Source organism: Brachyistius frenatus, unplaced genomic scaffold, assembly GCF_029030835.1.
Source record: "Brachyistius frenatus isolate BFR_SWC_R1_liver_20210118 unplaced genomic scaffold, ASM2903083v1 Contig_1, whole genome shotgun sequence".
Taxonomy (NCBI): domain Eukaryota; kingdom Metazoa; phylum Chordata; class Actinopteri; family Embiotocidae; genus Brachyistius; species Brachyistius frenatus.
The window spans coordinates 2,503,712-2,526,939 of NW_027210600.1; the positions used below are offsets into that span (position 1 = coordinate 2,503,712).

General features: G+C 41.9%; 1 protein-coding gene across 1 annotated transcript; it reads left to right on the forward strand.

Moving 5' to 3' along the window:
* LOC138618168 (histone H3.3A) lies at positions 1-4,649 on the forward strand. The gene is made up of 4 exons (XM_069693769.1): positions 1-108; positions 1,004-1,147; positions 2,323-2,476; positions 3,157-4,649. Exons 2-4 carry the CDS (start codon positions 1,020-1,022, stop codon positions 3,283-3,285), a joined length of 411 nt encoding a protein of 136 aa, XP_069549870.1. The 5' UTR covers positions 1-108; positions 1,004-1,019; the 3' UTR covers positions 3,286-4,649.
* Positions 4,650-23,228: the final 18,579 nt, after the last annotated feature.

Sequence of the window (23,228 nt, forward strand, 5' to 3'; positions counted from 1 at the left end):
ACGCGGCGGCCATTTTCCCGCTGGACGCTGCTTCCCATTGTGGATACGAAGAAGAAAATAGAGACAAGCGAAACGTTTTCTCACGACTTCTACTCACTTTCCCCCCAGGTAAGCCTCCCGAAACACGTCACCGCGCTCGTAAGTGAACTTTAAATTTTTAAAGTTACATTATGTTAGGTTTACAGCGACGTTAAACAAGGGGAAACGCTCTTATTTAGTCGTGTGTGAAGATAACAGACGTCTGTGGAAACGACGGTGAAATGCGGTCTTTTCTAGGAGGCGAAATTCGGTTTCAAATTATGCGCCGGTTCAGCTCGGTCCTACGCGGCCGGTCGGCACCGCTCAGCCTCCCTACGCCTCTCTGCGAGTTCCTTGAAATGTCCTTCGTGTAGTTGTCTTATTTTCCGACACGCTGGCACCGCGATTATTTATAAAATTGCGGTTGTTTACGCGCTGCTCCCCTGCTCTTCTGCCCCGAGTCTTTATCCCGTTTGCGCATCAAACCGCCGCCATCATCAGAGCGAGGTGGGCGGGGCCTAGCAACAGTGGCGGGCGGCTGGCTGTAGAGCCCGCCTACTTTCCAGAATCTGTATGCTGATTGGCTCCTAGGTTTTATTTTTAGATACGTTTCGGTCTACCAGCCAATAGTATCGTCGTTTATCTTTGATTGACGTTTGTCGGGCTCATCGTGAACGGGAACGTCTTGTATGTTTACTTACTGAAAAAGTTAATTTAAGTTGCCAGTTCCCGTTTAAAAGCTATAATTTATGGCTTGTTCACACGTAAGTGACTTTAAGGAGTTTAATAATCACTATTTGAGAAGTGTCATCCACAACAGTAGCATCACATCAAGTGTAGACAAACAAAATAATACACTTGTGTTTTCAGTTCTACAAAAGCATTCGGTTTGTGTAATTTCTGTAAACAAAGAAAACTCTCGTCTATGAAATGTCTTGTACGTGAAACCAAAGCTGATCATTGTTCTTTTGCCCGTCTTCTCCAGGTGATCTGTTGAAGCCATGGCCCGTACCAAGCAGACTGCTCGTAAGTCCACTGGAGGCAAAGCCCCACGTAAACAGCTGGCCACAAAGGCTGCTCGCAAGAGCGCTCCTTCCACTGGTGGAGTCAAGAAGCCCCATCGTTACAGGTGAGACAGGCGACAACAGCTTCCACCAGTGTTTTCACTCGGTTTAAAGCCAGCCAGAAATCATTTACCATCAGTTTAGGCATAGAGAAAAAAAAACATTAAATAATTGTAGAAAACAAACAAGTGCAAAATAATGGTCAAAACAGAGAATGTAGGTAGGTAGGTAGGTATATACTTTATTAATCCCCGAGGGGAAATTTTTTTCACCACAGCAGCATACATACAGAAGCAATAATAGAAACAATATAATAAAATAATAGAATAGAATAATATAATAGAAAAGCAATAAAATAAAATAGCAGTAAAAAATATAAATATAAAATGCACAGTATATATACAGTACATTATATATATATATATATATTATATACAACAAACCAATAAACACAGTCAACATATATATGTATATATATACATACAGTACAGTATATATCTATATATATAATATACAAGCAACCAAGAAACACAGTCAACAGTGTTATTGTACTGTGATGGATTTTGCCAGAGGTGAGTTATTGTACAGTCTTATGGCAGTGGGCAGGAATGATCTCATGTATCTGGAATGATCTCCTGTATCTGGAATGATCTCCTGTATCAGGAATGATCTCCTGTATCAGGAATGATCTCCTGTATCAGGAATGATCTCCTGTATCTGGAATGATCTCCTGTATCAGGAATGATCTCCTGTATCAGGAATGATCTCCTGTATCAGGAATGATCTCCTGTATCAGGAATGATCTCCTGTATCAGGAATGATCTCCTGTATCTGGAATGATCTCCTGTATCAGGAACGATCTCCTATATCAGGAATGATCTCCTGTATCAGGAACGATCTCCTGTATCAGGAATGATCTCCTGTATCAGGAATGATCTCCTGTATCTGTCCTTGTGACAGCGGAGCTGGAGGAACCTTTTAGAGAAAGTGCTCCACTGTCCCTGCAGCAGGTGGTTGAGAGGGTGGACAGGATTATCCAAGATGGACAATAGTTTGTTCAGCGTCCTCCTCTCCACCACCTTTTACAGACTATCTAGTTTGTAGCCGATGATGTAAACTCCCAGTAAACCATCTGTGTGTGTTTGTGTGGTTTGACTTGAGTGTCGTTGACTTTCTACAACCAAGCTCTGCTTTCCGATGTTTGCCCAATTTTTGAATCCCTACTTTCTGAAATCTGAAGGCCCGGTACCGTGGCTCTGCGTGAGATCCGTCGTTATCAGAAGTCCACCGAGCTGCTGATCCGCAAGCTGCCCTTCCAGCGTCTGGTGAGAGAAATCGCCCAGGACTTCAAGACCGACCTGCGTTTCCAGAGCGCTGCCATCGGAGCTCTGCAGGTTCGTAATAAGTGGGCTCTGTACTCCTGAACAGCTTAACGCATAGCTTCAGAAATCCCCTCCACATACACCTAATAGCATTAGATCTTTGTGTTTAATCATTTATGGAACTTTCCGAAGCAAACAATACAACATTCACGCATGTGAGTAAAGATCCAAGGAATAAACTCCCCATAGTTACATTTTTTTTATTTGTTTGTCTTTTTCCCACATTCCTAAAATCATATCTCACAATGTTCATAATTGTGAGACCCATGTGTGCACTCAGCTGAGAGAGAGACTGTTAAAGTTGTAGGATTTCATAGTGAGGACAAGACAAAGCTGAAAAAAACATATTGATATACAACATGTCTGCAGTGTAATTATCAAAGCAAAGACGTTTTGAAAATACTGAACTGGAGAAAACATGTATGTTTACAGAACGTGCCAAATGTATGTTGTGTCCATATAAACTGCTAAAGATTTGGACATACAATGCTCTGATATCTCTGGCTGTACTGATACTGTTATTTACACTATCACATATGATGTGAAACATTTTTGTTGTTAAATAGATCATTTACTCTAAAAGTTTCCAAACTAACGTGCCTAGAATAAGAGACCAAAACCAAAAGTGACCAATTAATCATGATTTCAGCTCCGATTATGACTGTTGTGTTTTGTCTTCCTCTCCTCTGCAGGAGGCCAGCGAGGCCTACCTGGTGGGCCTGTTTGAGGACACCAACCTGTGCGCCATCCACGCCAAGCGTGTCACCATCATGCCCAAAGACATCCAGCTGGCACGTCGTATCCGCGGGGAGCGCGCTTAGACGCCCTCTCTTCCTCACGGTCTTTCTCCTCTTCCCCTTTTCCTGTCCCTCCTTCACCGTTCTGTCTCTCCGTCCCTCGGCCCATCCCTCCCCCTCTCCCCGTGTTAGTAGTGTGTAGAGGAAAAGTGATTATATTATAATTAAAGTGTATAGTCGTGTTTTTCTTAGTGCTCTCGGCAGCAGACTTCTAGGGTACTCTCTTTTTGTGCATGTACCGACTCTTTGGTGATGGGATCTCCTCAAGCACACATTTCCTAGTTTGCACTGTTTCTGACTGACTCTGTGACAGAATGGAGAGTTTGTGGTTCCAACAAGGAAAAACGAGGACGAGAACAATGCAGATCTAGGAGGGACAAACGGGAGGAGAGGCTGGGTGTTTTCTGCTGAGGGGGGGCTCTGGTCTCTTTCTGCAGCAGGGTGCTAGAAGAACTTCCTGGTCCTCTTCTCCTGCTTTCTGTCCTCAGCCAGCAATTCTGTGTCCCTGAATGTGTCTGCATGAGTGCTGGCTCTGATCACCACAGCAAATTGTATACAATCCATCAGCATCTTTGGAGGAGTTGATTTATGATTACCATATTGATCATTGCTGTCATTCATCATGTTAGGATTTTTTTTTTTTCTTTCTTCCAAATAAGTCTCACACATGGGATTTCTTTTTTTTTTTCTTTTTTTTTACTTCAAGCTCTTTGTGGATGGCAGAGATGGGGGGATGAATCAGATTAAAACACCGAGAACAAAAACAAAAAAAGCAGATTAAAACTATTTTTTTCTACTGAAATGTGACGCTATTGACTCGTTCTGACACCAAAGTTTGATCCTCTTGTAGACGCTCGTTTCCTAACAGAAGTTTAACCTCACCTGTTTTTGTGGTGTTCAAATTGGTTTCATCTAATTATTTAAAGCCAAAGTTGGAGAGCTCGAGAACGGTGTCAGAGGTACTTTTATAGCAGCGGCACGTTTTTTAGTAAAGGACCTTTTTACGGCAGAGGTTCATCGAGGTTTGTAATGTTCTCGAAAACCAAAAGTTCTCCAAGTGTAGACATTATTTTTTTTTAAACAAAATGACTGATTAAAATGTGAAAATGTATTCTAAATCTGTGTTACATGACTGACACTCCTGGTCATGTTTTCTGTATACGTCCCCCCTGTGCTTCTTTTTTTTTTTTCCTCTGGATCAGTTGATCATCTCTGTACCGTTTCTCAGGTTGACTTGTCACCCTTTTAACTTAATTTTCTTTTTTTTTGGGGCTCAATTTTGATTTCTTTTTCTTTTTTTGAAATGTTGATGATAATGTTTCAATTAAACAATGTTTGTAATTTCCAGATTTGTCATATAAGGTGGTAATAAATGGATGTTACACACACTCCGGTGTCGGCGGTGCATAAATACACACTCACCTTATACCAAGATGATTTATGTTTTATTAGAAGAAATTAAATGAGACAAAAATGCATACGGGACCGCTGATCCTTTACTTGTTTTATTTTACATCGGTCTAGTTTGGTGGCTCTGGATAGGAATTAAGTAAAAAAAACAGAACAATTAGACCTGCAGTGTGCTGAATGGTTCCTCACATGCAATAAGTAAAAGCAATCCACAATAAACAAGGTACAATAGAGCAGAAACAGTCCTGACACTAAAAAGCTTTGAACTGTATAATTTTTCTAATTTTCAGCTTCCACTATTAAGCTTTGAATTTTGTGGAGTTTGTGAGAAATATTAAAACGACCGTGAGTTCACACGTCATGAATAACTACTCACAAACAACTAATACAAGAGCATCTTTTTGGCCTTTATAATATGTAGCACATCATGACTTCACAGTTCAAAGCCATTATAAGGATTGTGGAGCCTCAGTACATGTACTTTTCACAGATTTACAGTTAGGAAACCTTCAGCGACTTCCTCATCTCACATTAATGCCAGTTGCACCGTCACACCACTAGATGGCAGTAAAACACTGATTGTAACCCAAACTCACGCAGTGGACTGTTTACCTCCTTTATACTCACAAATCTCACACTGCCATTAAAATGTTCTTTAACTTAAAGTGGAGTCAATATTATGTGTAATATGTGTTAAACAGATAATAGAATAAAAACATTTATATTCATACTTTATATATGAAAATATGTATGTACCCCTAATATATATACATTTTTGCATCTGTCTGTACGTACACTAGTTAAGGAATATAGTTAACTTCTTTCTTTAAACTAAAGTCAAGTCTAAAAGACTCTCTGGATCATTTTTTTAAGCGCCCCTCTCTAGCGCGCGCACACACACACACACACACACACACACACACACACACACACACACACACACACACACACACACACACACACACACACACACACACACACACACACACACACACACAGGAACACAAAAACACAGAGATGCGAAACTCCAGCATTACAATTAATATCCCTTTCTGGGTTGACATCATTCCCCTCATCAGTGTTTCATTTCATCCTTCTACTTCCTTGATTAAAAGGGATCAAGCCGTGCCCTCAGCTACATTCATTACAATGAAATGAACACACACACACACACACACAAACACACATTCACCCATCTCGCTGTGACCACAGCTATACTCATTGCAATGAAACACATAAAGACAAACAAACATCAAACACCAGCCATTAATCCTGTTGTTTTGAATGGGCATGACAACTCCAGTGGTGCAGACTTACGGACACACGTGCACCCACAAACCCCCTGACAGGCATCACCTCACTGGGGTGTCGAAGAGTGATCGACAGCTCGAATGATTTTAATAGGACACACATTTGACCGGTTAAAACAATCAACTATTACTGAAGATTGTTTCATGACACAGTGATTCTGGATTTTATTTTTATTTATTTAGTCTGGCTTGGTGAACTCCTATATTTCCTTTGTTTCTTCCAGGAGTTTTGAATAAGCACATTTACCACTTAAAGAGGCAGAAATACTATAAGCTTTTATCCAGAGCTTTGGTCAGCTGGGTCCTTTTAAAATGTAACATGCCATTTAGCGTGTGTGTACTGAAAACTTAAGAGACTTAAAGATGATCAATATATATTTGTATCTTGCTTTCGTGCCCTCACAATATACATTATTTCTGATGTGTGGTTGTCTCACCATGTGACTTCACCTGCCTTCACTATGTGACGGCTTATTGGCCCATACTGATCATGTGACTACTGGCCAACAGGTATATGAAACAGCCCAAAGGCAACCATTTTGTCCTTGTCCTGATGAAGGCCTTAATGTATTGCCATGTTGTTAACTGTGATTAAAAATCCATGCGACACGAAAGACTTTTTGAATTATTACCCTCTTGAGTGGCTCAGATTTCTTAGACTCAAACTGGTTTGATACCCAAACTGAAAATCCCCAGGGTGACACCATGTACACACCCGAGCAGCTCTCCATACAAGGACTGCTTTGCGACTGAGATCCAGCCCTTTAGATCTTTTAGGTCACCACTTGCTTCAACTGCGCTGCTTGTATTTATGCATGCCCAACGTCAGCACATTGCTGCTTACAGCATTACAGCTGCTGGAGGAGCGTCCAGTGCGGTTAGGCTTTTGTGACTGGTGGTTTATTAATTACTGTGACAAGAAATATTGAAGATCAGCCTCACAACATTCTTATTTATTCTCCAGCTAAACACAAATCTGCTCCACTATGTTTCCGTCTTCTCCATTGCAACTGGTAATGTACCTGCTGGTTGGGAATCACTGGAATAAGATGAACAAATATATAATTCAGATTTATTGTCTTCTCGTCTGCCTCCTAAAAATGTATCCCCTTAAATCTGGATTTAGGAGTACACTGCCTCAAGATGAGGTGATATTATCTTATTACAGATATTTTGTTTTGGTGTCAGCTGATCATCTCGGACAAGTTTATATTTCAACTGTAAAACATCCCACTATGTATCTTTTCTGTATCTTTGTGTCTATTCTGTGAAAATAAAAATAAAAAGGATTTGTATCAAGACTGTCTATATCATATATGTATGTTATAAAAATTCTCTCAGCTGATAAATTTTTATTGGATTATTAAAAATATCCATATCAATTTAAAAAGTCCTGCATTAGTCGGACAATAACTCAGTCCAGTGTCCCGTCCCAGTGCTGCACATTTTTCCCAGATTACCCTAAAAACTGGACTCACACAATTAACTGGTTAATTATACATGAAATCATTTCATTCTTTGGATTAAAAGAAGAAAAAAAACAGCTAACTCCTTGCTAATCTAACAGCAGGATTACATGGCAGCATATCAAAAGACGCATTTCTTTCAGGATTTGGACCCAAACACTGGCATGTGGGACCAGGAGAGCCAGGCCTTTGTTGTTCTAAATAAGGCTTAATGAATTATGAGGATTGGATTATTCATGCATAGTTTGCAGTAACTGAAAATACATTTTCCACCAGGTTTATGGTTTTGCAAGGAGCCTTAAAATGAGTCAAATGAAACTGCTCTCTGTTTCGTGTATTGTTTTCATTGTGTATGTTGTACCTTTGTTTGTCACTCAGTCCAGTTCAAAGTGAAGGAGCATCACGTGAGAATGTGACCACCGATCAGCAGCACGCTGCCCTAATTGCTGAGCATGTAATGGACTCTGCATGCATAGAGAGGTCCGTACAAAGTTATTATTTTTTTCTAATTGCATGTCTTTGTCCATGTGTGTTTCAGTGTGTGTGTGTGTGTGTGTGTGTGTGTTTCTGCACAACTGCGCGTTCACCTTCCCCAAGGTCTACGTAGTGCCGCTCCATCTGTGGTACTCAGGGGATTACAGCCAATCTGTCTGTCTGCTGCTCAAAGTGCTGACCGTCAGACCAGCACCAGATTAACACAGTGCTGGGATTGGGAGGGGTGGGGGGGAGAGGGCGGGGGGAGGAAGGAGGGGGAGGGAGGGCCTGGCGGGTGGAGCGTGGGTGAGGAGACATGGAGAGATGGGGGGTGGGCAGAGGAGAGAAGAGGTGTGTGTGTGTGTGTGTGTGTGTGTGTGTGTGTGTGTGTGTGTGTGTGTGTGTGTGTGTGTGTGTGTGTGTGTGTGTGTGTGTGTGTGTGTGTGTGTGTGTGTGTGTGTGTGTGTGTGTTGGGTGGAGAAAGAGGGTAGGGGGTGGGGGCTCAGGTTGAGAGGTCGACCCCAGATTAGTACACAACTGGTGCAGTGTGTGTGTGTGTGTGTGTGTGTGTGTGTGTGTTTTTTGGGGGGGTTATAGACACACAGTAGAGAGGGACAGAAGAGGAAGAAGGAAAAGGGGCAGATGTATATGGCAGGTGGATGGATGCAAATCTCAGTGCAGTGAGGTATTTCTAGAGTAGTTTTCAGGGCTTAAACGGGAAATATGTTGCAGGTAGGATGGAGGAACGGAGAAGAGCCTCTGCTGATCCACCGTAACCTGAACGTGTGGGAGTAGGAGCTGGACATCACATCAGTTCAGGCCTCAGTGAGATTTATGGAAATCTTCCACTTCAGCTTTAGTGGGAGCTCCCCAAGTGCCTTATAAAGGCCTCAACATGCTTCTTAGTGTGTGTCCAAACACACCGATCAGCCACGTTAAAACCACTGACAGGTGAAGTGAACAACAACGATTATCTCGTTACAGTCGCACCTGCAACAGGATGAGTTATATTGAGCAGCGAGTGAAGAGTCAGTTCTTCAAGTTGATGTGTTGGAAGCAGGAAAAACGGGAAGTGTAATAATCAGAGTGACTTTGACGAGGGCTAAATTGTGAGAGCATCTCCAAAACAGCAGGTCTTGTGGTGTTCTCCGTATGCAGTGGTTTGTGTACGAACCAAAAGTAGTTGAAGGACAGACAACCTGAGAACTGTTGACAGGGTCATGGGCACCCAATAAGGCTCATTGTTGTGTTGCTGAAGCTTGTAATAAGGACATGGGAACTTGTCTGCACCGTATGCTTTGCGTTCAAGTTAGTTTAACATCCAACACAAAATTAACTTTGAATGGCCTCTACCATTCCCGTAAACGTCAACAAACACGTCACAACTCATGAACAGAAAATTCCTAGTTCTGACATCATGAATACCACAAGAGGGGCACATTCATATGGTCTCTTTTATTGTGCATGGGAAATACGACCCCATTCGAACGGAGCATGTCTGTGGGGTAAAGGCTGGCTTGTTTGGTCCCACAGGAGAGCTACTTTAACACAGGCTGGCTATGATAGAAAGATGTCAGAGCACACCATGCAGCAGAGCTTGCTGCACGTGGGGCTGCGTAGCTGCAGACCGGTCAGAGTGCCCACGCTGACACCTGTCCACCACTGAAAGGACCAACTGTGGACACATGAGTATCCTAACTGGATCATGGAACAACGGAAGAAGGTGTCCTGGTCTGATTTCTTTTACATCATGTGGATGGCTGTGTGTGTGTGTGTGTGTGTGTGTGTGTGTGTGTGTGTGTGTGTGTGTGTGTGTGTGTGTGTGTGTGTGTGTGTGTGTGTGTGTGTGTGTGTGTGTGTGTGTGTGTGTGTGTGTGTGTGTGTGTGTGTGTGTGTGTGTGTGTGTGTCATTCCCCTGAGGAAGAGATGGCAGCAATATTCCCTGACGGCGTCTTATGTGTCCTGTCACACTGCGGACACTGTTCAGGAATGGTTTGAGGAACATGATAAGAGTTCAAGGTGCTGATTCGGCTTCCAAATTCACCAGATCTCAATCCGACCGAGCATCCGTGGGATGTCTTGGAAGTCCGATTCATGGCGGTCCCACTGCGCAACTCCCAGGGCTTCAAGAATCTGTTGCCAACGTCTTGGTTCCTTATCACATAGGACACCTCCAGAGGTCTTGTGGAGTCCATGACTCAACGGGTCAGAGCTGTTTTGGTGGCACAAGCCGGACCTACACAACAGTAGTCAGGTGGTTTTAATGTTAATCTTTTAATGTTGATTAATGCTGTTCGGTGTATGTGACCACATCTAAAGGCATAATCCATTACCGAAGTTACAAAGGCTGTCAGAGTCAGGAGTGGAGTACGCTTCCATTGAACTGAAGTTCATAGAGTGAGTAGTAACAATCGTGACTACAATTTAGTTCTAAGTATTGAAGAAGAATAATCTTCCGTGACTTTCAAGACCTGTAGTGCAAGCAAGTGAGTGCAAGTCCGGAGAGAATCAAATACTTCATGTGGTGGTGGAGTCATCGAAGACTTGCTACCAAACAACAGTGAATACTTTCCAAATGAACTTTATTTGCAATCACACCAGTAATAAAAAGCAAAATAACAAAGTAGTTGACATCAAACTAAGACTAGGATGGTTTTACCCCACATGCCCCCACGTGAGGAGACCAAGTTGGATGTCTGTCACACGCCGGGAAAGACATGGGGGTGTCTTGTGTGTGTGTGTGTGTGTGTGTGTGTGTGTGTGTGTGTGTGTGTGTGTGTGTGTGTGTGTGTGTGTGTGTGTGTGTGTGTGTGTGTGTGTGTGTGTGTGTGGTGGGGAGGGGAGGGAAGGGGGTTCAGAGTACATGAGTGGAGATTACTGTAGTGTACAAGTGCACCACAAAGAGACACGGTGAGTGGGGGTTGAACCAGAGGGTGGGGGTGTGGAGGGAGTTGGGAATTGCTCCCAGGGATTAACTGTGTCCAGCCATTAACACAACCTGGTAGTCAGCTAGCAGCACAGCAGGGTTCATAGCAGCCACACACTGTTGAAAGACAACTCCAGCTGGTAATACAAGCTGCGGGTAACGAAGTGACACGTGAGACCAAACGAAAAGTTGCGAAATGCTGACATCTCTTTGAACCACTTTACGCCAGTGTGTGATTTCACTTGCCACTTTGCTGCTGTAGGATCTTTCTGAGCTCAGTTACAATTACACAATGAAAATATACCTAAATTGGTTTCAATGATGTAGCCAACTATTGCTCACACCTTCAGTCTTTGCTTTGATTATAGTCTGGAAACCTTGTTTGCGTTACGGTTTAGTTTGCCAATCGGCAACCAGTGGCAGTGGCTAATGTCTGGCTCTCTATCCAAGCACCATTCTGACACAATGTAGTCATGGCCGACAAGTTTCCAGTCGCTGGCCTAAATATGAACCTTGGGAACCACAAGCGACCCTTGTTGTGTGACATAATTGAAGAACAGAGATGTGGCGTCTGGGGCACTGCACGGTACGCAGATGAAAAGTCTAGCATGTCAGAATATCTTGGTTTTTACCTGCCTAGTTTGACGTGTTCCTTGACGCTGACCAATAGGATGATTGAACGCTCTCTCGGGTTAATTTGTAACCACAGTGAATGCACTGTTAGGATCACACAAGGTGCTTCTTTAGCTATGATTAACAACTGCTTGACCCTCCCCGACGACACAGGAACTCATGCACAAACTTGAACGATTATTGGTCTGAGTCATACTTGTAGTGTTGCCAGTCTCCCGAGAAGACATGACAATAATTAATGGCACTTTGATTGACATAGTTACCATTGTGAAAGACAAATATCGTGTCATCTGATCCCGGCCTAAGTGTGATGACCTTGAAGTTGTTCCAGCAATGGATGGTGGTAGAGTTTCAGCGCACAACATACAATATGTGGTGGTCAATGCCTATTGGTTTAATGCTGCTCCAATGTATCCAAAATTACCCCAACGACAGGAAACAATCCTCAATGAAGCGAGGCCCGACCCATACATTCACGCAGAGAATTTGGGCCTGATAATAACAGGCTACCAATGATCTACCAATCTATAAGAATCTGAAGTAACAACCAAGTTTTATAAACAAAAGGCTTACTTTCCAAATGCTCCACATGTCACCTGTGGTCTCCAGTAAACAGCGAAAGGCCAACTGACTGTCACCTTCAAAATGTAAACATATGATGAAGCTTTTACTGAAAACCTTATGCAAAAAAAAAAAAAAGGCCAAATAAACAAACTGCGGTTAAAACATTCAAATGGCTGGTGTTTGTGGAGATACAAGATTATCATTCAACAGCACTTAAAAGCACGTAATTATTAAGTATCTGTCAGCGCAGTCTCCTTCCTTGTTATAAAGAGAGATGCTGTCTGTGTTGACACAAAACATGGTGACTATAAATAGAAACTGTTTTTGTTTGATGAGGACATTTGGTTCATCATCTCGAAGGTCCTCTATGGGTTGGCATGATGTGAATTTGGTCATCGGAGAGTATGCACATATGTTCTGTGCAGACATCCGCGTACCTCCAATTTGTTGTGACCACCACGCTACGCTACAAGAGTACCAAATGAACGTGAACCAAAGTGCCGGCAGGCCGCAGTGTGAAGAGGTGTCAGTACCAACAGCTCTATAATTAGTCTTTAAAATAATATGAAGACAAACAAATGTGAAACAGTTTGTGGAGGGGAATTTCTATGACTTTGGGAAGACGTCCTCCTGTAGACGCCAATCTACTGCACGTGTGGCGCACCACCTTCAACCGGACTCCTGAATGTAGTCTAAACAGAACTATTACGTGACTACGGTGTCCGCAGCTGTCCGTGCAGCGAGCGTAATCAGACTCCTACAATACACTGACATGAGGGTAATGGCATTTGTCAGCCCTTCCTCCCTAAATTAAAATAATCCAGAAGTTACAAACATGCAAATGTTTTCCATTTCTAACGTTTAACTGCCAGACACGAAATGTCTCGTGTTTCAGTGAAAGGTCCGCTATCAGGCGCATATTGAACCATAATTTTCCAAGCTAGTTGTGATGTCACAATACTCTTTCTTCAGCAGACGAGTTTGATGAACAGGCTGCACAGTGAAACTCAAACACACAAGTTAAATAACAATAAACAAAACACACTTTTCTGTGGAAAGGGGCTTAAAATCTGCTTGTGACATCAAGACTGGACTTAATGAATGCATTTCATCGTGTGTGTGTGTGTGTGTGTGTGTGTGTGTGTGTGTGTGTGTGTGTGTGTGTGTGTGTGTGTGAGCTGGCATGCATCTCTCAGGCCATGTGCTTCTCCAGTCACACTGTTAGCAGAAAGCAAGAGGGGAGGGAGAGGAGAACAGGCATCAGTCTCTGCCTCTCTACAGCGCCCTCCAATGCCACTGTTGTGGCATTACACCACGGTACCGGCAAACACGCAGGTAAAGAGGCACACTGCAAGGTGGACTGTGGCTTGAGGTGCTGACAATGAAATGCAACATCCTCAGCTCAAATCCGACCGAGAACCTTTCCTGTATGTCCCCACTTGTCTCTCTTCTTATTTCCTGTCCGCTTTTACAGCTTGTTAATAAAACTGTGAACCAAATGAAATACGACAACGACACATGAAATGGTGAATCTTCAAAGATACCTGGTAGAAAAGACATTGATGCAGGGAAATGCATCGCTTGCAAGGATTTAAAGTGACAAATATAATATTTGAGTGAAGATGAATGATTATCTTCAAGGAGTGTGTTTGACATACAGTACATGTTTTAAACTGTGGTTCAACATTCATATAAAAAGTATACTGTTCCTTTAAGAAAGTATGAAAATGCTTTCAAGCCAGAGTGTAAAAGACTGTAGAAAATTCATGCTTTTCTGTTTCTGTTTGTCTATTTTTAGAACAAAATCCATCGTCTTAGTGTGTGTCTGTCTTAGTGTTCTTTATTTAGATATGTTAAATCATCCCTTACATGAATTTCACATGTGCAAAAACTCATGTGATCACATGTGACCACATACACATGTGAAACTTATATTTTTCCCAAAGGAAACATGGGGTTTTGGAACATTTTCATTGTGTAATGTGTGAAGCACATGTAGATTCACATGTGAAAACCTTCCCACATATGTTCCCTTGTTATATTGTGTTTTAACATGTGTCATACATGTGATCATATATGTGGAAAACATTGGAAACTCGTGTTTTTTCTGCAAGGGAGGACATAATAAAGGAAAATAGGCAGTGATTTGTTTGAAGTAGAGGAAATGGGCTTCAATCATTTTTACTTTTGTCAGATTTATATTTTTGAAAATTTAGTCTGCTTTGTCTACTGTGTTATACGTCTTTAAATCATAATACAAACACATGTAGAATAATCGTTAGGCTTGATGCCCAGGGTTTGGTACACAGATTATGTTTCTTCAGAACAACTGTATAAAAATGTATATATATATATATATATATATATATATGTATTGATGGAGTCACGTAAATATTTGTACGAGTGTGAGGCTGCCTGTCAGTCACAAACAGACTGATTGTTGATGTGTTTTTGGCAGACAAACCGGCATGTAAATAGCCAGTGAGTCAGAGAGATGAAACAAACATGTTGACTTGTTGTTTCCAGAAGGGGCGTGTGTGCGGTTGTGTTTGCGTGCTTGTACGTGTGTGTCTGACTAATATTTTGTAACTTAATGGAGGCACCCCTGACCCCCACTCCACCCCATCAGTGTGTGATTGGTCTGTGGCTCCTGCATCGGGGGATTAGGCCATGTTTCCCCACTTTACGTCCCCTGCTTGTCTCTCTCTCTCCCTTCTCTTTTCTATTTCTCTCTCCCTTTCTCCCCTGCATCACATGATCCGTTACATCACGGGATTGAGGTCAGAGCTGGATTAGGGCGAGCTATGGCAGCGAGCGAGAGAGAAAGAGGCAACGCTGGAATTACTGAAAGTGAAGGAGGAGAAATGGGTGGTGGTGGGTGGTGGGGGGTCAGATGGCCCACAGATGAAGAGTGGAAGGGAGAGAAGAAAGAGAGATGGTGAGAGATTGAGACAAAGAGAGAGGAGGAAGGATGAAGATATGCAGGGGCTTTTCACTAAAAGCAGGATTGAACAATTCAAAGGTCCCGTGGTGTCATGTGTGACTCTAATGCAGCCTTCTGACAAAGTGGTTTCGCAAGCGTAAAACCTTCAGTCAAATTTTACAGACGATGAAAGATGTATTGAGTCAGATAAATAAAACAGCATAAATGTGGTGGAGTGACGGGGTCAAAGGTCACCAACTCACAGGTTGCACTGTAATCTGCCACAGCTACACAGGACTGAAATACTCAATATGGCAGTTTAGCTTTTGTCTTTGAAAACATTACCACAAATTGAGGGCTCGGCATGTTTACGTATTGTATGATGGGAGATCAAAATGGAAACAGTTTAATTTAATGACCACACTAAAAGGAAGAGAAAGACTAAACTAGTTTTATATTGTGTTGTAAATTTGGATGACTCTCATTCGCCGTTGGTTGGGAACACAAGTTCAGTATGTGATCAAATATTGTAACACTTTATACCCACAGCTTTCAAGAATATCTAAAGGCCATGCACGTTGATATTAGTCTGATTGCAGTTTGGATAACTCCACATACTTACATACATGCATTTGATGCAATTATTTGTAACAGGTGGTAAGTGTCATGCAGCAGCCTACTAAGAGTCATTTGCCAAAACCTACCTAAAGTAAAATCACTCCAATAGATGACTTCAGTGTTACGACGGCGTATTGGGGCCCTGATAAGTGAAAAAAAAGAATTAGACTAATTAGAATAAATTATATTTATTTTGAGAATGAAGTCAAACGTTTTATATTTTTGCCAGACATACAAAATTTTGACCTTATTGTTGACATTTCCACTTTGTTCCAATGCAAATGAACTACTCCTCTTATTTTTTTTCCTTACTGCTGCCACAATACTCCGACATATCAACAGAAACTCAAACTACAATAAACTCTAAATGTGAGGAACATTTTTTACCTATCGTGGTTTTCACTTTGAGATTCAAGGAAACAAAAACATTTCAACCAGTTGATTAATGTAAGGCAGAGGCAGCAACTGATACTCTACTACCAGATGAGACACATTTACAAGTATTCCTGTCTTTTAATATATATTTATATATGTATATGTATGTATTATACAAATATAATTTATATATCCTTACTCTTTCTGGAGGTTTAAAAACTCAAAACACAGCTGAAAAATCACCTGTAATTAAACATCATACAACAAAAATAGAAATAAGCATGTGTACAGCTTAAGAAGGCATTGAGATAACAGAAAGTATGTTATTATGAAACTAAAAACAGTACTTTTGTGGTTGGTTCAAAAGAAAAGAAAAGAAAAGAAAAGAAAAGAAAAGAAAAGAAAAGAAAAGAAAAGAAAAGAAAAGAAAGGAAAGGAAAGGAAAGGAAAGGAAAGGAAAGGAAAGGAAAGGAAAGGAAAGGAAAGGAAAGGAAAGGAAATGGTCAAGTGTGTGACATTATCAAATTGTATCCCAGTGTTGTTGTCCTGGTCCAATGGACATAAATTGACCCGACACTTGTAGAGCAGAGATCAGGGTGAACCTGTGAGAGCCAGACTACAGATTAGACGACATCGCAGTGGCATGAAACTGGATCTGGATCCGTGGTTCTGTCAAACGACGCTGACGCAGCAACAGACACACAAGCGAGGAAACGTGGTGCTACCATTGCTGATTTTAGTGTAAAGTCACTTCTGAGATCTTTTGTGAGAGTAGAAAGCAAAGAAAAGCAATCAGATGGGAAACTTTAGCAGCATCCATATTCCTGCAGTGGTCTCCTTAAAATTTCCTCTCTCTGCTTGTTTGTACATGCTGATGTTTGGTGGACTTCATCAGTGTTATGTCAGGTTATTTTTTCCTCTTTATATTTGTAAAAGGTCAAAGTTTAATTAACGATACTTTGTGTCCCATGATGCATTGGGACTGCGAGAGCATCTGTCACTGGGGGGGGACAGGACATTGGAACCAATTTGTCATCTGGAGAGGGAGAAGGCTTTAATCCTGCCGATGAAAAGAGAAATGTCCAGAGAAAGATGGACATACAAGCGGAGAGATGATGAGGATAGAGAGACGGTGAGGATGAGGAGCAAGAGGAGGACGGGAAGGAGGAGGAAGAGGAGGAAGAGGGAGACAGTAATCCCGTCTAATTCACTTAGTGTTGCGCTGAGGGAGCAGGACACTAAGAGGATTGGGGACATTCTCTAAATTAGATCAGCAAGAATAACAAACTGCAAGGAGAGGTGGAGCGGAGGGAACGAGGGGGCACACTGGAGAGGTGGCATGGAGGAAGGGGCAGATGAGGGAAGGTGGCACAACGGAGAGAACATGTGAGGGACAGGATACAGAGGCAGGAGAGGTACATGTATCATAAAAAAGATAATAAAACCACTGACGGGACGTTCAAAGAAGGGTGAAAAGATTTCCTGACAGTTTAAACTGCCTCCTTCACGACTGATGTTTATGATAGCTGCCTTTGAGCAAGGCATTGACCCCGAAGACACAAGAAAAACTGGCACAGGCATCCAAAAGGAAGTGGTCATGAGTAATAAACCGATGCACAGACATTAGAGCATCACCACCTGTTGCCTTCAGCGATTCTGATCACAATTCATGTTCAAACACTGAACGCCAAGAGCTCTTATAATCCAGACAACTGTTTCGGTCTAACATATCATTAATCTGTGGCTCTAAACTCTGACTTTTACTATTAGTGATATTAACTAGGTGTTAAGTTGTAATCTGCAGTAAAGCCCTTAGCAGAAGTGTATGCTGAGGTTGACAGTGGCTGGTTGATCCATTCATAGTGTAATACTGATCCTGTTACCCCGACGAGCAGCAGATCACTCACACCTACTTACACTGGATTCAGCAGCATTAATGCACAATTACAAATCTTATTTTTTATGAACAATGCAGATTGTAACATCGTCTTTTATGTATGAGCAACATGATGAGCGTTTGAGTGATTTTCAAAACAGGTTTGATTTGACTGGCTTTACTGTGTTCACTGTTGAGGGTTGACAAAAGACATCTGATGCTACAGTAATGATTCACTGCAGATGAATACTTAAGCGAAGAATTGTTATGCTGTGCTTTTCATATTTTAGTAGTAAAGGGATTTCACCTATATTTATGATCACATAGTCGGTAAATCATTGTTGCTGAGAAAGCAATCCAGTATCACTACAAAGTACGTTTTATGTAAGTACCATCATGACATTAGGTAAATTACTTTTGGCTTGACTTTTGTCTCTCGTGGACTAGAGTCTGGTCTCCTGGGTGAAAGTCACGTGTTTTTAATCCATCCAATCACTCCCGACCTTCTTTCCACTTGGACCCACAGATTGTATACGAAAATGGTTGTTATCTGAAATCTTAAACCAATGCAGAAATGCCTTAAAGTGGAATACCACCTAGTGGCTGGCTCCAAAAACCATGTGGCTCCACTGACTCCCATTGAACTACTCTGATAAAATATTAAATCAGTAATTTTTTACTGATTCTACATAGTGGTGTCATTAGCAAAATTCACTCTTTCTGGTCAGTGTTCTTGTGGTCCTTCTCAATTTGATTTAATCATAAATGAGATATTAAGCCTCAAAGAGAGGTCCAAATATGGTCACTTCTGGCTCCAAAAAACTAAGATGCTCTTGAGACGCGAGGCTCCAAAACAGCAGATCACAAACCAGTGGATGAAGTGACGGTCGGTTGGACCTGTTTACTCGACCCTGGCCATATATAGATTACTTGTACTCTTCACGGCAAGTGAAGCGTGACAGTGACACAGTATCCTCAGGTGGACTGATGTGTGTTTAACACGGTTAGCGTGATAAATATATACAGCATATAATGATAGCTTCTGGCCTTACACCTGTAAAACAAAATACTAAAACATTGTAAACACTGCACAGTAAAAACCACGAGGGCAGTGTGTATGGTGAACTGTATATCTAAAAGACCGCTTTCATTGCATCATTGGTGAGCAGCTGTTACTGGGAAGCACCATCGTAGACCGACTGTTAAGGTCTCATACTACATGAGTGGAATCCTACGTAAACAAACTCAGGCTTATATTGTATTTTCATCTCCTGTTCGAACCTGGTCTGACTGTCTTGTTCCCACTTAGCCGTACAAAATTGTCCTCCTCTGCTTTGAAATGATCCCCGCTCATCTCTCTGAAACTATGCGTCATAAGGATTTCTCTTTCATTTTATTTTATTCCGGCAAGAGCAGGAAAACAATGTGTTTGTGAGTTTGTGTAACGTGTGTGTGTGAGTCTGTGCAGTTAACGTTGAAATTGTGGCTTTTTTTTGTGCGTATATGTGACTATTGATGACTTTAATTTATTCGCATGTGTGTTAAGAAGTCTGTCTTCATGATGATTGTGAACATGCCCATGTCTGTACATATATGTGAGTGTGTCTGTATGTGTGTGTGTTTGTGTCTGTGTGTGCGTTTGGGCGCGTGCACGGCGCATGTATGCTTGGCGGCGTTGGGATTAGGAATCGATTAAGAGGAAATTGGACCGCGGGCAGGCGGGAGGGAGGTCGGGAGGGAGGTAGAGAGGGAGGTGGAGAGGGAGGGAGGGAGGGAGGGTGGAGGGTGGAAGAAGGGAGGAAGGGATGAGGGGAGGGATGACGGGGAGGCCGGTCCGCTCTGGCAGCAGCAGCCTGGGGCATGATTACAGTGTGCCTCCAGAGCAGGCCGGCCACCAGCTTGTTTGGAGGAGATTAGAGAGGGGAAAGAAATGAATCATATTTCTAAGTCCTGAGTGTATCTGTGTCTGTGTCTCTGTGCTTCACAGTCCATATGCTGCTGCTGGGGGATTACAGGAGCACACTGCCTGCAGAACACAGGAGGGGGCCCATCTATCTATCTATCTATCTATCTATCTATCTATCTATCTATCTATCTATCTATCTATCTATCTATCTATCTATCTATCTATCTATCTATCTATCTATCTATCTATCTATCTATCTATCTATCTATCTATCTATCTATCTATCTATCTATCTATCTATCTATCTATCTATCTATCTATCTATCTATCTATCTATCTATCTATCTATCTATCTATCTATCTATCTATCTATCTATCTATCTATCTATCTATCTATCTATCTATCTATCTATCTATCTATCTATCTATCTATCTATCTATCTATCTATCTATCTATCTATCTATCTATCTATCTATCTATCTATCTATCTATCTATCTATCTATCTATCTATCTATCTATCTATCTATCTATCTATCTATCTATCTATCTATCTATCTATCTGTCTGTCTGTCTGTCTGTCTGTCTGTCTGTCTGTCTGTCTGTCTGTCTATCTATCTGTCTGTCTGTCTATCTATCTATCAGGGTGTAGTTGTATGTATGTCACACGTGGTATATGAACACCCATTAAAGCCTGTTAGTGACTGTAGTCTACTGCACTTTGTTAATGAGCTTTTGGGCTAGCCAGGGTTATGCTGTGTCACCATGCGGCTGAAGCCATGCAGCTGGGTGTTCTCAGACTAAATCCCAGTCACAGGCCCCACTGTTACCGGGCAGCCTGAGGAATGAAGTGCAACAACCAGGCAGGTAAAAAAAACAACCCACAGGTTTTGCCTCATAGAGTTAAGTGTTAATATTCAAATATCCATCTGATTGTGTTTCACTATACGGTCACAGTACTGTAAACTTTGTGTAGTTTTCAGAGTGAAGAATGTAGCCAAGTGAAACAGCAACCTTAAACTAGATATGCGGGTTACGATATCAACTCAAATGTGCAAAATGCTTTATTGATCTGAGTTTGAAATATCATCACAAACTGATACACTATTCTGAGCATAAAGAACGGACAAGAAGAATAAGTTAGAGCAAAACTGTGAGACTGTAGTTAGTCCAGGGTGCTTTGACGTGACAGCTCATATCAGCATGTTAACATGTTCACAATGACAATGCTTGATGCTGATGCTTAGCTGGTATAATGTCAATGCTTCCTTCTTCACTGATTAAAGTCTGGAAACCTTGTTAGCATTAACATTTGCTCAGCCGTTCTGAAAGGCGGACCAATCAGTGACCTTGAAATAGTTCCAATAATGTCGGCGGTGGAAGAGTTTAGGTGCAAAACGCGTAGTATATGCTGGTCAGTGCCAATTGGTTAATTCAGTCCAGGAAGGATAATTGTTATAGTGATGGATCAACACTGAGACTGGTTCAGCCTGACTATTGCTCACAGCTTCAGACTATTACAGTCTGGAAACCCTGCTCCAGACTTCAAGGTTTGTCCAGCGACTCTGAAGGACAGACCAATCACCTCAGTTTAGTTGTGACCAGATCAGTTTGTTGTGCTTTCCTTGTAGATTTAAAACCAGCAGGCACAAACCTTTCAGCATTATTGTAATACAGCTTAAACATCTTCTTCCCATAGGTGCATTGTGTCATTGGGATACAAGCCCCACAGCCCTGTTTCAACATCTCAATACACATGAGCTAATACCACGGCGACCCTGTGGCCTGGGAGCACACAGAAACATTCATCAATCCAGAATAATCTGCCCGTCTCCCGTAGTTCAGTTTAGGTCTGGCGGCGCGGAGGGACTCAGTATTATGGTTAGTTCTAATCTGTTTTCTGTCCTCTCTGCCCTGCTCCCGCTCATCTCTGCCTTATACCCACTGAACCTCTTGTATAGATTAGTGGAACGCTCCCAGAAACTGATTCCCAATCTTCCTCCGGGAGATGTCCGACATTCCCATTTGTCCTTTTTGCTGCCCCCAAAAGGGCGGAGAAACAGGAAGATGACACGTGTCACAGGTGCAACACGCCGATGACACAGAAAACAAAGACCCCAGAGTTTTAATGAAGTCGTTTAATGTCTCAGAAACATCATAGCTATCTAGCATGGTAGTGGTGAGACCGGTCAAACACAGGAGACAAATGAAACATACAAAATAATTCATGTCAGAAAAATAAGCAGAGAAGATTATAATGCAAAAGATAAAAGTACAGTAAATGATTAAGAAGCATAAATAGCATTGTGTCCTATTACTGCTACTTTTATTGGATAAACCCCTGAGTTTGAAAAAAAAAAAAAAAGAAAGAAGAAGAAGCAGAAACCAGAAAAATATAAACAGAAAAAATAAAAAGTTGGCAGTTTTCTAGAAATTAAGAAAGTGAGAGAGAGAAAGAGAGTCTGTTGGGAGGAGCGCCTGCATAACAACACACCGCCGATACCAGACATGATTGCATTTTCAAGTTTTAATATTTACAAAACAACAACAAAAAAAGTATATTAGCAATGTCCATGTCAGCTGAAGACATAATATTAATGATGATAGTCATAATACTGATAATAATATCAACTTCAAAACAAATTACCACAATTTTTACTTCAACGAATTCACAATTTTTAAAAGAAACATAATATTGTTTAAGTCTAATACAAAAAGAAATCAAACGAAACATTAAACACATAAAGTGGTACCCATCACTTCTTCACAGGTTGGAGTTGAGAGAGGCACCAAACTCTCTGTGCAAAGGGGGGAGGGGGGCGCCGCATGGCGGCCCAGTCCCTTCCCTCTCTCTGGTGCAGTCGTCTCTCCCATCGAATACCTCACTGGCAGACAAAAAGTTTATTCATTCGTAAATTCAAGAACTGTTGCGACTTTATTGCGAGATGAAGTGGAGGGGGGGGGGTGAGGGGGAGGGGGACGGGGGGGTCAGGTGGCCACAATGTGACCATTGTTGCTCCAATTGTGTGGAAGTGATCCTATTAAAACTAACAATGTATACAACCATGCTCAAAGGCAACAGGTTTGTACTGCAGTCACTGGAGTGACTAACTCCGCCCCCCTCCACAGCGGCTGCAGAGGGTCAGTTTCAATACAAGGCTACAGGGAACCATCAGCTTGGGTCTGCTATACGTTTTTCCACGTGCTATTGAATTAGTGGCCACCACCCTGGAAAGACACATCCTTCAGGTGTGTGCTTGGGTTAGCTCACTCGTTTGTCTCAAAGCTTTCTGAGCGATTAAAAAAAAAAGCAACTTTGTAAAAGAAATACATCACAGGAAATACAAGACAAAGTCTAGAAGGGGGGAATAACATCAACCCGGGCTGTCATCACTTGGAAGTCAGTTTCAAGGCTTTCTATGTCAGTCATGCGGAGCACTTGTCAGTTACTAAAGGAACGACTGTTGTTGTGCTGCGGCTAAAGTTA